The sequence below is a fragment of the Chiloscyllium plagiosum genome, chromosome 19 (assembly GCF_004010195.1).
Source record: "Chiloscyllium plagiosum isolate BGI_BamShark_2017 chromosome 19, ASM401019v2, whole genome shotgun sequence".
In the NCBI taxonomy this organism is placed as follows: Eukaryota; Metazoa; Chordata; class Chondrichthyes; order Orectolobiformes; family Hemiscylliidae; genus Chiloscyllium; species Chiloscyllium plagiosum.
This window is the reverse complement of record NC_057728.1, coordinates 47,265,640-47,286,249: the sequence shown is the minus strand read 5'-3', so window position 1 is coordinate 47,286,249 and position 20,610 is coordinate 47,265,640. Positions and strand designations below refer to the sequence as shown.

General features: G+C 40.9%; 1 protein-coding gene across 1 annotated transcript in view; it reads left to right on the top strand.

Annotated features, from left to right (window-relative positions):
• LOC122559754 (thyrotropin-releasing hormone-degrading ectoenzyme-like) overlaps positions 1 to 20,610 on the top strand; it is a 116,310-nt gene that overhangs the window by 69,715 nt on the left and 25,985 nt on the right. The window contains exons 7-12 of the mRNA XM_043709719.1: positions 2,807 to 2,872; positions 10,385 to 10,450; positions 16,121 to 16,308; positions 17,814 to 17,902; positions 20,070 to 20,203; positions 20,294 to 20,349. Coding sequence (XP_043565654.1) covers positions 2,807 to 2,872; positions 10,385 to 10,450; positions 16,121 to 16,308; positions 17,814 to 17,902; positions 20,070 to 20,203; positions 20,294 to 20,349 — 599 coding nt within the window. The remainder of the gene's footprint in view (positions 1 to 2,806; positions 2,873 to 10,384; positions 10,451 to 16,120; positions 16,309 to 17,813; positions 17,903 to 20,069; positions 20,204 to 20,293; positions 20,350 to 20,610) is intronic.

Here is a 20,610-nt window from a genome sequence, read left to right as displayed (position 1 = left end):
TCCCTCGTCCATCTTCAAAGTTACATCCTCAAAAAATACCAGAAGATTTGTCAAGCATGATTTTCCCTTCATAAATCCATGCTGACTCTGTCCTATCCTGTTACTACTATCCAGATGTGCAGTAATTTCTTCCTTTATAATAGACTCCAGCATCTTTCCCACCACTGAGGTCAGACTAACTGGTCTATAATTTCCTGCTTTCTCTCTCCCACCTTTCTTAAAAAGTGGTACAACATTAGCCACCCTCCAATCCTCAGGAACCAACCCCGAATCTATCGAACTCTGGAAAATAATCACCAACGGATCCACGATTTCCCGAGCCACCTCCTTCAGTACCCTGGGATGCACATTGGGGCAACCGACTCAATATCCTAACGGCTGTCCTGCAGCAACATAATGTGGGGAGAGTATTAATTTAAGGTGAGACTTCCGCCCATTTCTCAGGAGCAAGTCCCACTTTCAAGAGGCTGCTGGCCAGCTGGATGATTGGCAGCTCTGAAGCTTCAGCTGTTCACCTGGAGAATATTACTTAAAAGGATGATGGCGGATAGGCAAAGACAAACATTTAAGGAGCACTTGGAGGAACTGAAATCATTGTTCATTCCTCTCTGGTACAAAAATGAAACGGGAAAGGTGGCCTGACCATGGATAACAAGGGAAATTAGAGATTGTATAAGATCCAAGGAAGTATGTACAATTTGTTTAAAAAAACCCTAGTAGACTTGAGGATTGGGAGCATTTCAGATTTCAGCAAAGGAGGACAAAGGGATGATTAAAAGGGTTGTACAAGGATGAACTTGTGAAGAAATACCTATAGAAGCTTTTACAATCAGTTTTATACACGAAGAGAAAAAGATTATTGATGATAAATGTAGATCCCTTTCGGTCAAAATTAGGCAAGTTATATTGGGGAAACAAAGAGGCGGCAGACCAACTAAATACATACTTTGGTTCTGATTTCACACAGGATGATACAAATAAAACTTTGGGGTACTCAGGGACTAATAAGAGGGAGGAACTGAAGGAAATCAGTAATGGATGGGAAATTGATGGGATTAAAGGCTGATAAATCCCTAGGGCCCAATAATCGATATTCCAGAGGAATTAATGCAGTGATCTTAGAAATGATGAGCGCATTGATAGTCATCTTTCAAATCCTCTAGACACTGGAACAGTTTTCATTGATTGGAGGGTAGCAAGTTTAACTCCACGAATTAAAGAAAAGGGAGATAGAGAGAAAAGAAGGAAGTACAGATGAGTTAGCCTGACATTGGCAGTTGGGAAAATGCTAAAATCTATTATAAAAGATTTTGTAGCCAAGCACTTGGAAAATAGTGGCAGGATCGGACAGATTCGGCATGGATTTATAAAAGGGAAACCATGCCTGACAAATCTATTGGAATTTTTGGAAGATTTAAGTTCGGGCATTGATAAGGGGGAGCGAGTGGGTGTGGTTTACTCTGACTTTGAGAAGGATTTTGATAAGGTCTCAGATAAGAGGTTAGCATGTAAAATTGAAGTGCATAGGATGGATTGGGGGTAGTGTAGTGACATAGATTGAAAACCCGTTGACAGACAGGAAACAAAGACAAATAGGGCAGTATGGTGGCTCAGTGATTAGCACTGCTGTCTCACAGCACCAGGGACCCAGGTTTGATTCCAGCCTCGGGCAACATTCTGTGTGGTGTTTACACATTCTCCCCATGTCTGTGTAGGTTTCCTCTGGGTATCCGGTTTCCTCCCACAGTCAAAGGATGTGCAGGTTAGGTGCATTGGCCATGCAAAATTGGCCGTAGTGTCTAGATGGGTAGGTTAGGTGCATATGCAGGGTTATAGATTAAGCGGTGGGTATGGGAGGGATATTCTTTGGAGGGCTGGTGTGGACTTATTGGGCCAAATGGCCTGTTTCTACACTGTAGGGGTGTTCTATGTTCTAAATGCATCTTTTACCAAGTGGGAGAAGGTGACTAGCGGGGTGTTGCATGGATCAGTATGTGGACCCCAGCTATTCACCCATACCATGGGCAAGACACTGCCGGGTGGGACCCTTGAGCAGCTGATAATTAGTGTGTATTGTCTCGGGGGCTTTGAAACCATGATTTCTCAAAAATGTGATTGCTATGAAGTTGCTGAGCATGGGTGTCCTCCTGAGGCAACATCATCAGGTAGGTGTGCATCAGTGAGGAAGCCAGCAAAAGCATTGGCTGCAGGAAGAAGACTGTGCAACATGTGGGTCTTCAGAAATACAGGGCGACAAACATTTACCTGTGCCACCTGGTGGAGTGAGAATTCGAGCCCAAGCAGGGGTTGTTTGCTGGTGATTAAGGTTAACAACACTCTTATCTCCTTTGCCTCTGCCTTATTGACTGCTTCTGTTGATATCAGTAACCTCGGTCAGTTTTCTGCATGCACACTGATTTGGCAGGTCACTATTGCACTGATGCATTTTTCATGAGGAGTCGTCAGGCCATTAGCTTCCTCATAGACGCCAATGAACAGGAAGACAGATCACCAGGTCTTATTCTTGTTGCTGGATCCTCACAGATACAGGGTAGCACAGATTGATCATACATACTGTTGTTTCCTCTGAGCCGTAAAACTGGATCAGTCAGTGGTCTAAGAACAAATGGAAATTTACAGTGAAAGAGGGTAGAGCAAAATATTAAAGAGCTTTTATGTTCAAGTATCAGGCAGTTGTTTTTCACTTAAAGAACACATTTAAAAACATACTTGAAATAATCTCTGTTTGAACTTATACTGGCTAGTTATTTATTTCAAAGAAAATCATCTTTGTTTTAAATCCTAGGGTGCGGCATTGATTCGAATGGTAGCTAACTTTATGGGACAGCATGTATTTCAAGTAGGATTACAGGTGAGTAAAGTCTTGAAAAGGTATATTGTTATGTCTGGCTACCGATGAACACCTTGCAATTTTATGGATATATTGCTAATATAGGTGTCCACTGTTTAAGATTCTCATTGTTTAATGAACTCTCCGTCACACTCTCACTGTCTAATGAACTCCACATTACACTCACACTGTTTAATTAACTCTCTACCACGCACACTGTTTATTTAACTCTCTGTTACTCTAACATATTTTAAAGAAACACCCATTACTCTCACACTGTTTAATGTGCTCTCTGTCACTCTCACACTGTTTAATGAACTCTATCACTCTTACACTATTTAGTGAACTCTCTGTCACTGTAACACAGTTTAAAGATCTCTGTCACTCTCACACTATTTAATGCGCTCTCTGTCACTCTCACACTGATTAACGGGCTCTCTGTCACTCTCACTGTTCAATGAACTCCTTGTCACACTCCTAATGTTTACAGAACTCTCTACCACAATGTTTATTTAACTCTCTGTCATTCTAACACTGAACCACCCGTCACTCTCACATTGTTTAATGAACTCAACCACACTCACACTGTTTAAAGAACTCTCTGCTACTCTAGCACTGTTTGATAAACACCCTGTCTCTCTCTCCCACTGTTTAATAAACTCTGTAACTCTCACACTGTTTAATGAACTCACTATCACTCTCACACTGTTTCATGAATTCCCTGTCACTCTCTCACTGTTTAATGAACTCTGTAGCTCTAACACTGTTTAATGAACCCCCTGTCACTCTCACACTGTTTAATTAACTCTGTCACTCTCTCACTGTTTAATGAACTCCCTGTCACTCTCACACTGTTTAATGAACTCTCTGTCACTCTCAAATTGTTTAATGAACACTCTGTAACTCTCTCACTGTTTAATGAACTCTGTCACTCCTTCTATTTAATGAACGCCCTGTCACTCTTTCACTGTTTAATGAACTCACTGTCACTCTCACACTGTTTCATGAACTCTCTGTCACTCTCACATTGTTTAATGAACTCTCTGTAACTCTCACACTGTTTAATGAACCCATTGTCACTCTCACACTGTTTAATGAACTCCCTGTCACTCTCTCACTGTTTAATGAACTCTCTGTCACTCTCACATTGTTTAATGAGCTCTCTGCAACTCTCACACTGTTTAATGAACTCTCTGTCACTCATACTGTTTAATGAACTCTGTCATTCTCACACTGTTTAATGAACTCCCTGTCACTCATACAGTTTAATGAACTCTGTAACTCTCACACTGTTTAATGAACTCCCTGTCACTCTCTCACTGTTTAATGAACTCTCTGCAACTCTTACACTGTTTAATGAACTCTCTGTCACTCATACTGTTTAATGAACTCTGTAACTCTCACACTGTTTAATGAACTCCCTGTCACTCTCTCACTGTTTAATAAACTCTCTGTCACTCTCACATTGTTTAATGAACTCTCCACAACTCTCACACTGTTTAATGAACTCACTGTCACTCTCTCACATTGTTTAATGAACTCTGTCACTCTCACACTGTTTAATGAACTCCCTGTCACTCATACTGTTTAATGAACTCTGTAACTCTCACGCTGTTTAATGAACTCTCTGTAATTCTCACATTGTTTAATGAACTCACTGTCTCTTTCTCACTGTTTAATGAACTCTGTCACTCATACTGTTTAATGAACTCTCTGTCACTCTCACACTGTTTCATGAACTCCCTGTCACTCTCACACTGTTTAATGAACTCACTGTCTCTCACACTGTTTAATGAACTCTCTGTCACTTTCACACTGTTTAATGAACTCTCTGTCACTCTCTCACTGTCTGAACTCCCATGATCAATGGTTAGCTTGTTTAACTAACTCTATCATTCTCACACTGTTTAATTAACTCCCCATCATTCTCACATTGTTTAATTAACTCTCTGTCACTCTCACACTGTTTACTGAACTTTCTAACACATACGCACACACTGTTTAATGAATTCTGTACAACTCTTGCACTGCTTATAAACTCTCTGGTGTTTCCAAACTGATCTTGAAGTACACATGTATTCATGTAGAGATGCTGGCTAAAACCTATCATATGATTGATTGTAGTCAGCTGCTTTTCAGAAATATCCTGAAACACCCCACTATCTTCAAGAATCTCCAACCCAAATGACTGAGGAAACCAATAGTATTTCCTTTTTCACTCTGCCACTGATAGTGCATGGAGGTTATGTTTTCAGTAGTTAAACTGCTTATCTGTCATAACTAATACATTTTAAAAGCTAATTGGTGGATTTCAACAATATGTGAAACACAAATAGGTAATGGCCCAAAGAAGAACTGATTGTTCTTGGCAAAGTTGCAGAACCTCATTTGGATCCTTGAATTAGGGAGTCATAGAGATATACAGCGTGGAAACAGACTCTTTGGTCCAACTCATCTATGCTGATCAGATATCCTAAATTAACCTACTCCCATTTGCCAGCACTTGGCCCATATCTCCCTGAAACCTTTCCTATTCATATATCCCATCCAAATGCCTTTTAAATGTTGTAATTGTATCAGGCTCCATCACTTCCTCTGGCAGCTCATTTCATACACGTACCACCCTCTGTTTGGAAAGGTTGTCCCTTTTAAATCTTTCCCTTCTCACTTTAGACCTATGCCCTCTAGTTCTGGATTCCCCCACCCCCGGAAAAAGACCTTGTCTATTTACATAATTCATGCCCCTCTTGATTTAATAAGCTTCTAAAAGGTCACCCCTCAGCCTCTGACGCTGCAGCGAAAACAGCCCCAGTCTACTCAGTCTTTCCCTATAGCTCAAACATTTCAATCCTTGTAAATCTTTTCTGAACCCTTTTGAATTGTCAAAATTACCATTAACCTTGGGAGACAGGATGTTTTTAGAATTTTCTGAGTTTTATTTATAATGTTAATTATTTTAGTATATTTTGGATTGTTCTCTGTTTAATGTTTTTGATAATGTTAGTATGTCGGTCGTCTTGGCTGCTGTGGTTGCATTTGGCACAGCTGTCAAATTATGAGCAGAGTTTTTGAAGCAGATTGTTTGGACATGGATTGGATTGAGCCATCTCAGTGGGATGGAAAGTCTTGTCGAAAATATTTTAGTTTTCAGTTTTGTAGTTAAACAGCAGATGGAAATGTCTCAAGGCAGAGCCGCATGATTATAATAATTTTGAATTAACAAAATGTGACACTCAACTGAGTGCCCTGTTTACTTGAAATATACACTCTTTGTTTGCCAGAGACATACATGGCATTTGCCTAAGTCAAGAAAATTGAATGAGAGATGATAAGAGGATGTTGCAGGACCACTGGAGATTAAATTGCTAATACCTTGTTTAGAATATTTTGTTGTTTACCAATACATTGCACTGTTGAACATCTCTATCCTTGCAAGGTCATTTAGAGGTAAGTAAAGAGGATGTCGCTCCCCAGTGATAAGTCCATGATGCCATCAGTAAGCTGGTCACTGGATGAGCAAGTTTGCTTCAGATAGTTGAGTTACTTTGAATTTCCCACTGCTGGACATGCAGATTTTTAAGTCAACTCAAGCATGACTACAACTCAACTTTTAGTAAGAAGCCTGGTTATCTTCCCCTCAAACCTGTGACATATGAACATATGTTCATAAACCATGACCTCAAGCCAGTGCCTTCTGCTAGATCCAAGAACTCATAGATATCACGTCAAATAAGGGGAAATTCAAACTAAGTCTGCAGCAAACTTGATCATCCTGCATTTTAGCCAGGTGGGTGTGCAACATTCTAAGGTATTTAAGTGAGCCTCAGTATCAGCTTACTGATGATTGTTGGCATCATGCACCTCTTGCCGGGGATGTGGAATCATTTTGAGCTAGCTCCAAACAACTTGGCAAAGATTGACATGTTCACCAGTGTACAGTTCTGGTAAATGGTGCTGTTAGGGTGTTTCAGGATTTTGATCCAGTAACAAATAAGGAACGGCAATATAATTTCAAGTCAAGATGATGTATGCATTGGATGGGAATCTGCAGGTTGTGTTATTCCCTTGCATTTGTTGGTGCCTTTGTCCTTCTAGTTGGGAGAGATTGTGGGTTTGGTAGGTGCCTTTGAAGGAAACTTGGTAAGTTGCTGCAGTGTAGTTGGTACACTTTGACAGCGATGGAGGGACTGAATATCTAAGCTGGTGAATGGTGTACCAATCTCTCTTGCAACTTTGTCCTCGGTGTTGTCAAAGGCTCTTCAAATATTGCCATCCAAGTAAATGAAGAGTACTCCATCACATTCAACTTGTGCCTTATAGATGGTGGGCCAGTTCTTACCTTGCTGATAGCTGCCTTTGGACCTATTGCTTGTTTATCAAAGGTAGCCTCCTCTAATCCCTGGTCTTCTCATCTCTACAGTACATCTGTGATGGAAACAAGGCAAATAATAATCATGTTCTTTAATCAAATTGAAGATTGTTTACTTTGACACAAAGATGGGAAGTTTAAACAGGCAACAAAAATAAAACTTTAAATGATGTACAAAAAGCAAAATAAAGATTGGGAAAGACAAATGGGATTAAGGAAGAGAGATAAGAAATGAACAGAAAATATTTTAAAATTACGTGTATTATTAAAAATCTCCAATATTCTGAATAAAGAAGACTCCACAGTTATAAATTTAAATTCTCAAGGCCAGAGAGGTTGTTCATCAATAATTATCACTCACTACTGTAGTTCAAAATTCATTCAAATCCTGAATGTATCAACCCTAACTTGTTCAGCCATGCTTAGCGTGGAATGAGTGGAAATGTAAAGCAAGTTCATGGTGGTGCAGCAAGTTCAATGCGGAGTTTATAAGGACCAAACTATCCTTCACAGCAACGTCTTGATTTGTCCATTTAGCCACACTTACTGAAACATCAGAAGTTACTGTCAGATTTTATTCAGTAAAGTGGGGAGTGCTGTCAGCCTCATTGTTACTCATATTGCAAGTTTGGGCATGATTAATATTGCCGATAGCACGTAATTGTTAACATGGGTCTGCCTAATCTATTCTAAATGTAATTTATAAATTGTTAATCTTTCCCAAATGTGTAATAATCAGTCAAAGTAAATTGTTGCTCACCTGTAGTGTGAGTATAATAATGGCAAGCAATTTGCTTCTTTTCTCCTAGCACTGTAGGGATTGTTTTAACAAAATAAAAACTGTGTGCCCAGCATAAAATCATACACGCAAAGAACTACTGAGTCATTAATTAAAATGCATTAATGAATATGTTGTGTGCATGATAAAGATGAGTGTCAACTAAAATTAAGGAACAGAACTATGCATAGTTACAGATTTCCCCTATCAATTTTATTTCATGTTAGCCACACAGACATTTATTTGAAGCAGACTAAAGCTGCTTTGAACAGTAACCTATGCTCATAACATCATGGACTGTGAAATTCTGCTTTGTTGTACTTATTTCTTTGCAGCTGCGGATGCAAAAATGGAGTCTGCTGAACATGAATGTGCTTTTGGTTTTATCTGTGCAAATTGGCATTTTAGTGAGACTTGTAGTATGCTTGCAAGGAATATCCACTGGGGCTATAAAGAGTAGACAACAGCATATTTAACATTGGCAACATGAAGTTCACATTTTCTGCAACTGTTAAAGTTTGTTAAAAGTTAATATTTCACCATTGCCTGCTGTTCTGTAACCCTCTTTATTGTCAAAGTTTTTTTTACACAAAATTAGCTCATTTACTATTTACATTCATGACAAACTGATACCCGGATGCATGAATCTCCAAGTGGACAACTTAGTTTGAGAAGTAACTGTAACAACTTGCAAAATTCATTGTGAAGTTTGCTTCCACTTGGTATTTATTGCAATATCACTGACATGGTTATGAATAGGTTTTCAGTTTTTGACAGACACAGTGACCAGAGCAGTTCTTAGCTAAGCGTAGATTTAATGATTGCATTTTCTTGCAGGCAGTGACAGCTGAGAGAAAGTGACAGCAATTATCCCCAGAGAAACTGTGCAGTTACCTGTTGTCAATGCTTGTGGAGGTTGGTGTTAAAAGTCAGATCAGATTTGAGGAATTAAAATGGTAGAAGCCTGATACTTGCGCAGATGTCTCAGCGCTTACTTGTTGCACCAATTAAAATTTGGAGTATACACTACTGCAGAGTACTGCCTTTTCTTTGCTTTCCTGACCATCATGGATTTGGAAAGACCAACCTACTTTTCTATCACACCAAGTATTTTCAAATAGTCCTTTTCAGTAGAATTGGCTTATCTTTAGCTCTTCTGTGCCATATATTTTACAGAACCACATTCCTCAAAGTGCCCTTTCCCTTTGAGGTTTTGCATCAATTAGTTAATTAAGGTATAAGAGATATTTTTAATGGAGGAGGTAATGGCCTAATGGTTTTATTGCTAGACCATTAATCCGGAGATCTAGGTAATTTTCTAGAGACCTGAGTTCAAATCCTGCCAGGACAAGTTGAATTCAATAAAAATCACCTGGAATTAAGAGTTAAATGTAGACCATGAAATCATTGATAATTGTCAGTAAAAACCTGTCTGTTTCACCAATATTCTTTTGGGAAAGAAACTGTCATTCTTGTCTGATGCAGTCTACATTTGGCTTTACCCCATAGAAATGAGGTTGACTCTTAACTACCCTCAGGGCAATTAGGGATAAACAATAGATGTTGGCACGCTAGATTTGTCTTCATTCTGTGAATAAATGAAAAAAAGGTTGAGTTTTTAAGGATTAGCCAACTCCAGTCATAGAATCATACAGTACACAAAGAGAACCTTTGGTCCAACTCGTCCATGCTGACCATGTTTCCCAAACTAAACTAGTCCCACTTGCCTGCATTTGGCCCTTATCCCTCTAAACCTTTCCTATTCATGTACTAATCCAAATATCTTGTAAATGTTGTAACTGTATTTGCATCTACCACTTCCTCTGGCAGTTCATTTGACATATGAACTACCCTCTTTGAGAAAAAGTTGCCCCTCAGGTCCCTTTTAAATCATTTTCCTCTCACCTTAAAAAGTATGCCCTCCTAGTTTTGAACTCCCCAACCCTTGGCTATTCACCTTATTAGTGCCCCTCATAATTTTATAAACCTCTATATGGTCACTCCTCAACCTCCTACGCTTCAGTGAAATATGTCCCAGACTATCCAGCCTCTCTCCACAACTCAAACCTTCCAGACCCAGCAACATTCTGGTAAATCTTTTCTGAACCCCACTCCAATTTAATACTATAGCAGGGTGACTAGAACTGTACACAACTTTTAATGGGTAAATGTAGTTAAATATTTCTAGTGTAAGATTTAATGTGTAAGAGTTTCAGTGTCAAACTATATGATGATTGGTTGAATGATTTTGAAGTATTTGTGACAATGAGTAAACTGAATTCCCAACTCTGCATGACTTAACTTGCTGTTTTTTAGTAGAGTAAATTATTTGTTCAGCCATGCCTCAAGAATTTTCATAATTCCGATTTTTCTTTGTCCAATCTAGGACTTTTTGATGGAACACATGTTTAGTAATGCAGGAAGAAATGACCTTTGGAACAAACTTACAGAGGTAACTTTTTAAAGGAAAAGTATTGTGGTTTGAGGGAATGATCTGAAGTATGTATTATAGTGACACCAAAATGTTCTACTTTTTATTTTGAAAATATACTTTATTCATTTAAAAAGTCTTTATATACATACATAGTCATCAGAACAGTTCAATTCTGTACAGTCTTTGCATAATGTTGAGAACAAACAGAAGTCCAAGACATTTCTTGTTTAAGATTATATTTACATGCATTTGAAGAACTGGGAGGGTCCGAAACCTGATTGGACCCCATTTAAATTCAGCTGAAAGACCTTAGATGGTTGTCTTCCTCCACTGTGCCTTGGTGACAGCTGTCCCAAGCTTTAGTCTGTCCCAGCACCTAGTCCTGGATCTTGGGATGTGTCAGTCTGCAGCACTCCATCAAAGTCAACTCCTTACTTTGGAAGACCAACAAGTTTCAGGCAGACCAAAGAGCATCGTTCACCGATTGATGGTCTGCCGAGCACAGTCAATGTCTGTCTTGGCATGTGTCCTAGGGACCAGATAATAGAGCACAGAGTCATTCGTCATGGAGCTGCTCGGATGAACCTTGACAAAAATCAGGAGGAGATCTGTGTCAGTCTCTGACCCCTTGCTGCCGCTTCAAGGATGGCTTGCAGTGGTGCAGAGAGTCTAGGTATACATGAAGGATCTCCCAGGTAGTACCCACTCACCACCAGCCAAGTGATATCTTGGTGCTTGTTGGAAAGCTCTGGTGATGAGGCATCCTGCCAAATATTTTGCTCAGGGAACCAAACGACAGGATCCAATTTATCCTTTTCCCACAGAATCTTGAGGATACAATATACTAACCACTTGCTGATGGACTTATGAAAGGTGTTTTTCTTTGTAAATTTCTCCATAAAGGACAGGTGATATGGAAGAACAATCCCATCCTTCGCAACACCAGAGACAGGTAGAACCTCAGTAGACAGTGACAATTGGTGTTTGTACCAGGGATCCACGCACAGTTTGATGCAGCCGCACACAAAGGTGGCATCAGGATGAGATGGTGTTGGGTATGTTCTCCTTCCTTTGGTTAAGGTCCATTTTAGACCTGTAGAAGAAGAGGAAGATGAGTCGGGTGACTGCAATGGCACAGGTTCTAGGAATGGGCTAGACCAGCGCCACGTGCTACAACAGAGAGTGCTTCACATCTGATGACCAGGTTTTACCTGCAATGGAGACAGAGAGACTGGTACTCCCAACAGCCCACTTTCTACCTAACCATGACAATATGCTTCACCCACGTTTTGGTACACACCTTGGTCTCTCAGAAACATATTCCCAGTACTTGAGGTAATCTGTCCTGACAGTGGTGGGAATAAAGGTTAGGTTGGCCCAGTTTCCAGTACTTGAGGTAGTCTGTCCCGACAGTGATGGGAATAAAGGTTAGGTTGGCCCAGTTCCCAAAGAATATGGCCTGGCTCTTGCCTCGACTTAACTTGGTTCCCAAGGCAAGTTTGAACTGGTTACAGAAGCTTCTGAGTCTGTGCACTGACAGATCTGAGCAGGAAACAGTGATGTCATCTATGTAAGGGAGGCTTTGACTTTCAGACCTCCATTGCCTGGAATAGTCACCACTGTCAGGGTCATATCCTTCCTGATGGGTTTGGCAATCCTCCACCACTACCCTCTTGTCTTCTGCCTTGTAGCCTGTTCTGTATCCAAATAGCTAGTTCTCCCTCTATTCTGTGTGATCTAACGTTACTAACTGGTCTACCATGAAGAACCTTGACGAACATCTTACTGAAGTCAATATAGATCATGACCACCGTTCTGTCCTCATCAGTTCCTCTTTGTTACTACTTCAAAAAACTCAACCTAGTTAGTGAGACACGATTTTTCACACACAGAGCCATATTGACTATCTCTAATCAGTCCTTGCCTTTCCAAATACATGTAAATCCTGTTCCTCAGGATTCTGTCCAACAATTTGCTCACCACTGATGTCAGGCTCACCGGTCTATAGTTTCCTGGCTTTTCCTTACCACTTTTCCTAAATAGTGGCATCACGTTAGCCAACCTCCAGTTTTCTGGCACCTCACCTGGACCTATAGATGATACAAATATCTCAGCAAGGGGCCCAACAATCACTTCCCTAGCTTCCCACAGAATTCCAGGGTACACCTATCAGATCCTAGGTAGTTACCCACTTTTATGTGTTTTAGGATGTCCAACATCACCACCTCTGTAATATGGACATTTTTCAAGGTGTCGCTGTTTATTTCCCCACATTCTATATTTTCCATATCCTTCTCCGGAGTAAACACTGATGCAAAATATTTATTTAGTATCTCCCCCATCTCCTGCGGCTCCACATATAGGCAATCTTGCTGATCTTTAAGCGACCCTCTCCCTCCTTACCCTTTTGTCCTTAATGTATTTATAAAATCCTTTGTGATTCTCCTTAACCCCATTTACCAAATCTGTCTCATTCCCTCTTTTTGCCCTCCTGATTTCCTTTGAGTATGCTCCTACTGCCTTTATACTGTCTGAGGAATTTACTCGATCTCTGCTGTCTACACCTGATATGTGCTTCCTTACTTTTCTTGACCAAAACCTCAATTTCTCTAGTCATCCAGCATTCCCTACACATACCAGCCTTGTCCTTCACCCTAACAGGAACATACTGGCTGTGGACTCTCACTTTCTTAAGGCTTCCCATTTTCCAACCATCCCTTTACCTGCCAACATCTGCCCTGATCAACTTTTCAAAGCTCTTGCCACTGTCAAAATTAGCCTTCCTCCAATTTAGAACTTTTAGATCCAGTCCATTCTTTTCCACAACTTTTCATAAAAGAAAAGTAAAACTCTGGACTGAATCTTATGTTTTTTTCTCGAAGTCTGAATATCATTGATTATTCTTTTTGGAGAGTTTTTGTTGTGTGACGTAGTGAGCTCTCTCACCGTATCTTACCAAACTCCTGCATTAAAGACCTATTCTGCCACTCTGTCCCTCATGTCCAATTCTAGTTTCATCTTAACACACACCATTCTGTAATAGCTTACCAGCCAGCGGATATCCACTGAAAGATGGCATCCCATTTTAAAAGACCATTGTGCACCTGGGCAAGCACTGTCATTCCAAAGGTGTCGGCTCATTGAACCTGAACTTGGCAGAGAAAAGGACAATGGCACCACAATTTCCCATCAGGGACCTGGAGACCCTTGTGAACGGGGGGTGAAAAGGAGAGAAGATCTCTTCCTGAAAGACTAGCAGAGGAGGCCATGCCACCAGAGCCTGCCAGTTTGCTCCAAGGTCTCCACCCAGGTCAGTACAGTCTCTAGGATTCAGAGGAATGGCCAGCACATGTCAAAAGAAGCTAAAGACCTTCTCCAGTGCCACACTCTTCTATCATCTACCTCACATTCGCCATATCCCTGCTTCTGCGCCCACCTCCCATCAAGCCTCATGCTCTGCTCCTCTCACTATTGCTTCAAGGTCTTCCCTTACTCACTGTGACCACCCTCATCCCATTTCCCACACGACTAACCCTGCGTGACCTCCTGATGTGCGGCTCCTCACCCCCTACAGGACACCCCCTTGCGGGAAAAGAGCAGGATTGCAGCTGTGGGGGTGAAAACGTCCATATCTGACAATCAGGTATGAACTGCTCTTTGCTGCACTCCTGCACTGACATTAATCCTGCTGCCAGTCTTAATCCCTGCTCACCTCTTCTAACCACTGGCTGTGACATCTGTCTCTTGCGTCTTGCAGGAACACACTGCACCTCCATGATGTTTTCAGGACCACCTTCTTGACCTTTGAAAATGAGAGGAATGAGGCCTCCTGCACCCTCCCTATCACCAGCAGCTCAGATACTGACACCTTGCCGGGAATGTTAGGCTGAGAGAGTGTGGTAGCACAGTCTGGTGCACAGTTCTTTGCTGTCTCCATTCTGGCTGAGGAAGAAACTTGGAGGGCTGCAAGAGACTGGGCACCTGCCTAGCCCCGGGCTGGAGAGGACCCTGTGCTGTAGGTAACTGGGAATGTCGTGCACATGCACAGGGAGGAGTGCGTGCAGTAGACGCGTATGCTGGATGCATTGGCCCTCAATGTCCAGAAGTTGCAACCATGCAGCGAATCATGCATCTGTCTGCCTCCCATGGGCATGCTGGCATCTGCCATGGAGAACCAGGGCCCAGTTCCCTTGGAGTCTGATGGAGAGGCACCTGGACTCCCCCCACCCCTGCCACGGGCCCTCAGGATTGAAGGCGTGGTGATAGGGGCACGGGGAACCTGATCCACGATCCAGGTGGCCCAGCCTCACAAGGAGACAGGGTGATGCCAAGGGCCACCTATCTAGAGGAGGATGCACACACACACAGGCTCCTCTGAAATGTCCTCCAGAAGTGGCTAGGCCTTCCACCTCTACCCAGCTGCCTCCCTCTGACGCTTGGAGGTTAAAAACCAAAGAGAGGCAACTTGCCTCTGGCAAGGAGACCAATGGCAGGTCTGGCCTGTCCAGACACTGTGCCCTTGGAGGTAATCTGATCAAACCTCCAGGACCAGTGGGCTCCATCGTCGTGGTCTCTCTCCAGTCCAGCTGTGGGGCAGTGGGTTAGGTATTCAATAAAGAGCAGGGATGCTATATTGGCACGGTATAACACACTGGTCAGGCTACCAGCAGGAGATTTGTTACAGTTCTGATCATCACATTACAGGAAAGATATAATTGTGCTAAAGAGAGTTGCAGAGGAAATGTTCCCAGCGACTGGAAACTGTAGCTCTGACAAAAGATTGGATTGGCCAAGGATTTGTTTCCTTAGAGGTAAAGGTAAGGTCACCATAGTCTTAACGGACTATCGGGCTGCTCTCTGATCAGAGAGAGATGGTGGTTTACATCGTGCCTCGGTTATGGGAAAAAGTTGAGAAGGAAAGCCCTTCATGATAACCTTAGTTGGTGCAGGAATTGAATCCACACTGTTGGTGTCACTCTCTATGACAAACCAGCCATCCATCCTACTGAGGTAACCAACAACCTTGCCTTAGAACAGCGAAGGCTAAGGGATGATTCAATTGAGTTGCTTGGACAGGGAATATCCAGAGAAGAGGTCAGTTAGCAGAACTAAGGGCCATAACGAAAAGCCATTTCATCTAGAGGGTGGTTGTGTGAATGTGTTGCCTAGTTTGCTGGTCGAGACAACTTAATGCAAAGCTACAGTTGAAAACTGATTACAAGGAGTGGCTTGATGCACACATGATGGGCTGAATGGCCTCTTTCTGTGCGGCAACGTTTCTTTTATTGTAAACCTTCTCGTCTCTACCTCTTTCTCTTCGTGTAGCATGCATTGTAGAACCTTCCATGTTTTTGGCTGTCTCACCTTATATCCTTTGTGCTTCATAATGCTCCTGTGAAACACTTTCAGTTGTTCAAGGTGTTATATCAATGCAATGAGTATTTGTTGCTGTAAAACCAGGTAAGGTTGATTCAAACACAATCTGGTTATTAAACCTTACTGTCAGTGTATCATACTTCAGTGTAGTGTGACAGATTTCTTATTAATTTTGCATTCAACCAAGCAGAAAGTTTAATAATTATACAAGCCCAGCTGTAATGGGTATTGACTGACCCATTGAAGTTGAGATTACTTTCAGCTGAAAATGTGTGGTGCTTCAGAAACCAGTTTCTTTTTATGTTTATATAGACATTGCAGAAAATTGGGAAAACCATAAATATCAGAGAAGTGATGGACCGTTGGACATTACAGATGGGCTATCCTGTTGTCTCCATTGGTAGGAATGAGAGCAGTGGTGATACTTTAACAATCAGCCAAGAACATTTCATCTATGATCACACTGTGAAATCTGTCAATCCAGCTTTTTCAAATAACAGGTAACAGTTTTCAATTCCACTTTACATGCACAGAGAGCTATAAAGAAAGCAGGACACAAGGCGTAAAAGTGAATGTTGATAACTGCACAATATAAACAGTCCCCATTTGAGTCACGAGTCGAACATCAGGCTGATGTGTGGGTCATGGACCTAAGCATGCATGTGGCAGGGCATTGGGTCGAGTCTTCCCAGTGTTGGGCAGTTCATGAGCCATTTCCAGGATACCAATCATTTAGGGGTGGCCATTGGCCTGAGGTTATGTGAGTTGCCAATCAGAGTGCCTGAAGTGACTAATGTCTGGCAAAGGCATGGCAAATGATTGCGTGTTGCTGAGGCGGATGAAGGAGTTCCACAAAGTGGAGGTGCCAGACCAGCTAATTCCTCATGCCCTTCAGGTGACAGACCAAACAATGCCATAGAGACTGCTGTGAGGGAAAATTGTGGCACTCTAACCTATCTAACCTAACAGCAGGGCTCCCTTGTACCTCCAGCAAACTTCTGTACAAACAGAACAGGCTACATGTATAATCTATCATAATTATTTACGATCTTTTGACATGCTATTACCTAATATCTCTGTTAAAAGGACAAATAAGTATTGACATTTCCATCACAAATGTGTCTTTCTCATGGATATTAGGTTTTCTAATATCGTGGAAGGCTAGCATGTATAATTCACACCAGAATTCAATGATCTGAAACAAAGACAAAACTAGTAAAATGTTATTAATTCACCTTCAAATCAGCATGTGCTCTGTTTAATGTTCGAAAGTGATTCAATTCTTTTTGCATTCTGCTACAGAAAATGATCAATAGCACTTGCAGCTCAGTTAATATTTTCAGTTTTACCAGCAGATAATGTGTTGTATTGCTGTGTACATGTTTTGTAAAATCCACAGCTAGATCACAAATTATCTTGTGTTGAGATGGAATTGAAAATTGATTGGAATTTTACAACTGGCATTTAGAGTTTGGAATAGTGTGGTTTTCCTGGATTCCCAGCAAATATCAAATGTAAGATAGCAAACTGTGAAGGAAAACACATGTCTCCCATTCCTAGTGACTACTATGAGGTATTCTATTTGCTTAGGCTCCTGAATGGCTATAAAAAGTAGCAATCAGATGGTGAACAAATTTGAAGTAAGTTAACTGAAGCTAGGATTTAGAATATATGTTGATTTACTGCATGAGATTATTATGAATCAAGCTGCAGAATCTTCCATTTGTTTTGTTTACACAGTCAGCAGTTGAGCATTGCTTGCCTCATTTGAAGGGTGTCATCAAATTAACCACAGCATATTTGATTTGAAGGTTGAAACTAGCCTTTGTCTTGCACTCCAGTTTTATATATTTGATCTGAGGAGAGGAATATTGTCAGTGTTATTGCTGTGTGAACAGGACAATATCTCTATACACAACAGAGATACGAATTTGGCATGAGTTGTTCAAGTGTTTGTATAATAACATTGTCAACATTTCTACCCTCTTCTGTTTTATTTTTCTAGCTATTTATGGGAAATCCCACTAACTGTTGCTGTAGGAAATTTAAGCCATATTTTATCAGAAACAATGATTTGGATTAATAACAAAACAGGTATTGCTACAATTTACTAATGTATTATTCCACTGCATAAATCTGTATTTTGAGCTTTCAGAATTTCAGGCTTGCATCTTGTCAACTGTTGCTAAGGAATTTTGATGATGAAATTGTGTATTTTATGTCTTTGTTATGCAAATAATCCACCATCCTTGGATTTGCATGTGATCATTTTCTTCAGTGTGTTTCTGTCACGTTGTAAAGCTCTTAACTCTTAAGTAAATCCTGACATGACTATCTACATGACTGTGATTTATTGTGTTACTCAACATGATCACGAATCACAGCTATTTAATACATGCATTGATTAACCTTGATTTGGAGATGCCGGTGTTGGACTGGGGTGTACAAAGTTAAAAATCACACAACACCAGGTTATAGTCCAACAGGTTTAATTGGAAGCACAATAACTTTCGGAGCAACGCTCCTTCATCAGGTGATTGTGTTGTGTGATTTTTAACTTTGATTAACCTTGTGTTGGAAGCAAGTAAGGTTTAGCAATATTTACTTAAACCCTGGAGGCTATCTGATCTGATTCTTGCTGATGAGCTACTACATTCAATTGTGAGAGAGCTAATTCAATAATTCATTTGGACAGCAAGTTAGGTTGATGGAGCATATTTTTGCCCTTCTCTCTCCCCCGCAAGTGCTGTGAATGGAGCATGTTGTTACGATGGTGGGGCGATGTATTGAAATCTTGATCCGTACGCGAACCACCATCATAGTTTGGCCAAGAGCAAACAGTGAACAAGCTTGTTTTATAGTGAAAAGTTTGATGGCTTGCCAATTGACCATGGCAGAGCTCGCAGAGGGGTGTCAGAAGAGGTTGTGGTGAGTTCCAAAAATATCAGCACTCTGCGGAATCTTTGGAAATGAAGAGGAAGAGGCATATCTGCCATAGAGCTTGCAAGTGATCTCCAAGCTTGTACAACTCTGGTCTTGACTCCTCTTCTCATTGCGAACTCAGTCAAGCCCCCCAACTCTGAGTTGACATCTGACAAAAGTTGTTTCCTCTATGCCTGGCTACCTTCAGGCTCTAAATTTCTTTTATATTTTCAGTCCATCAGACTAGATATTTGTGCTGATGGCTTAAGGTAGGTGAATGTGGTGAAGATTGGGTGTTAAAGTGGCTTGGGTGTCACTGTGAACGCCCTATATTTCCACCCACTTTGAGCATTTAAAAATAACATCATGTGAAGACATGTTATTTATATCTAGTAAGTTCTTACTTCCTGTCTCTTAGATACTTCATCATCTTTTAACAGTTTATGAAATTACTACTTGTTTATTTGTTGATTATGCAATCTATGGTTCAATCTCCTATTCCATTACAGTCCGCCATTATCGTAGGAAATCCTTTCATTTGGGTTCAGGTGAAAATGTTCTCGTTAGTAAAACCCATAGGGTAACATTGCAGTGGTAAAAATTCTTTAACCATGTCCAAATCAGTCCGAAAATACAACTGGAAAGTGGAGATGAATGTTCAAATCATTTTACTCAAGGTATCTGTGAGTTATAACAATTGGAATTTTAACTATACTGCATGATGAATTATAAATCATATTCTTTCAGACCTTTAACTCGTTTGGTCCAGAGCCAATCTGCTAAGTAGCTCTAGGTCCTAAAGAACAACAATACAAGACTATGTGTTCTGTCTTTACACTCTATATATCAAGTCATGGCTAGCTGATTGCACTCTTACCTATGAGTTAAGACATTTGTTTGTTCCAGACCCACTTGAGCACACAAATTAGGGCTGATATTCTAATTTAGTGCTGCAGTGTCAAAGGTTCAATATTTCAGAGAAGATGTTAAATCAAGGCACTGTTTGCTTTCTCAGGTGAATGCAAAAGAACCCCTGACACTAATGTGAAGGAGAGCAATGGAGTTATCCCTAATGCCTTGGACAATATGTATGCACCAACTAACATCAGTAAAACAGATAGCCCTGCCATTATCATGGTTTCTTGAGGGACCTTGCTCTTTACAAATTGGTTGCTACATTTCCTAAATTACAAGTGGCCAGACTTTACAAGTTTGTTTTTCCTTGCATCCTTTTTCATTGAAAGTAGCAAGATTGCAGAAACTATTCAATATCAATTGGAGGATATCTGAATACTACTTTTGAATTAATTAATCTTGAGTCTCATCTTCTATTTGGCAGAGCATCACAGAATCCACTTCTTAGACAACAGCAGTTGGCTTTTAGGAAACCTTAATCAAACTGGCTACTTTCGGGTTAACTATGATTTGAGGAACTGGAAGTTGTTAATTGACCAGCTGATGACCAATCCCGAGGTAACTCAAAATGAATTCCGGTGCGACTTATATTGTTTCTGGTGTGGTTTTCAGTGCTAAATCGTTTCTTCATCTGGTTGACCCTGACAGGTGATCTCTGTTGGCAACCGAGCAGGTCTGATTGATGATGCTTTCAACTTAGCTAGGTATGTTTTGCGTTTAATGTAAAACTAAGATCTCTGTAAACTCCACAATTATAAATACTAATCTAACACTACACAAACATGGGATAAATTGAAATCTTTGAGGAGAAAGTGAGGTCTGCAGATGCTGGAGATCAGAGATGGAAATGTGTTGCTAGAAAAGCGCAGCAGGTCAGGCAGCATCTAGGGAACAGGAGAATCGACGTTTCGGGCATTAGCCCTTCTTCAGGAATGAGGAAAGTTTGTCCAGCAGGCTAAGATAAA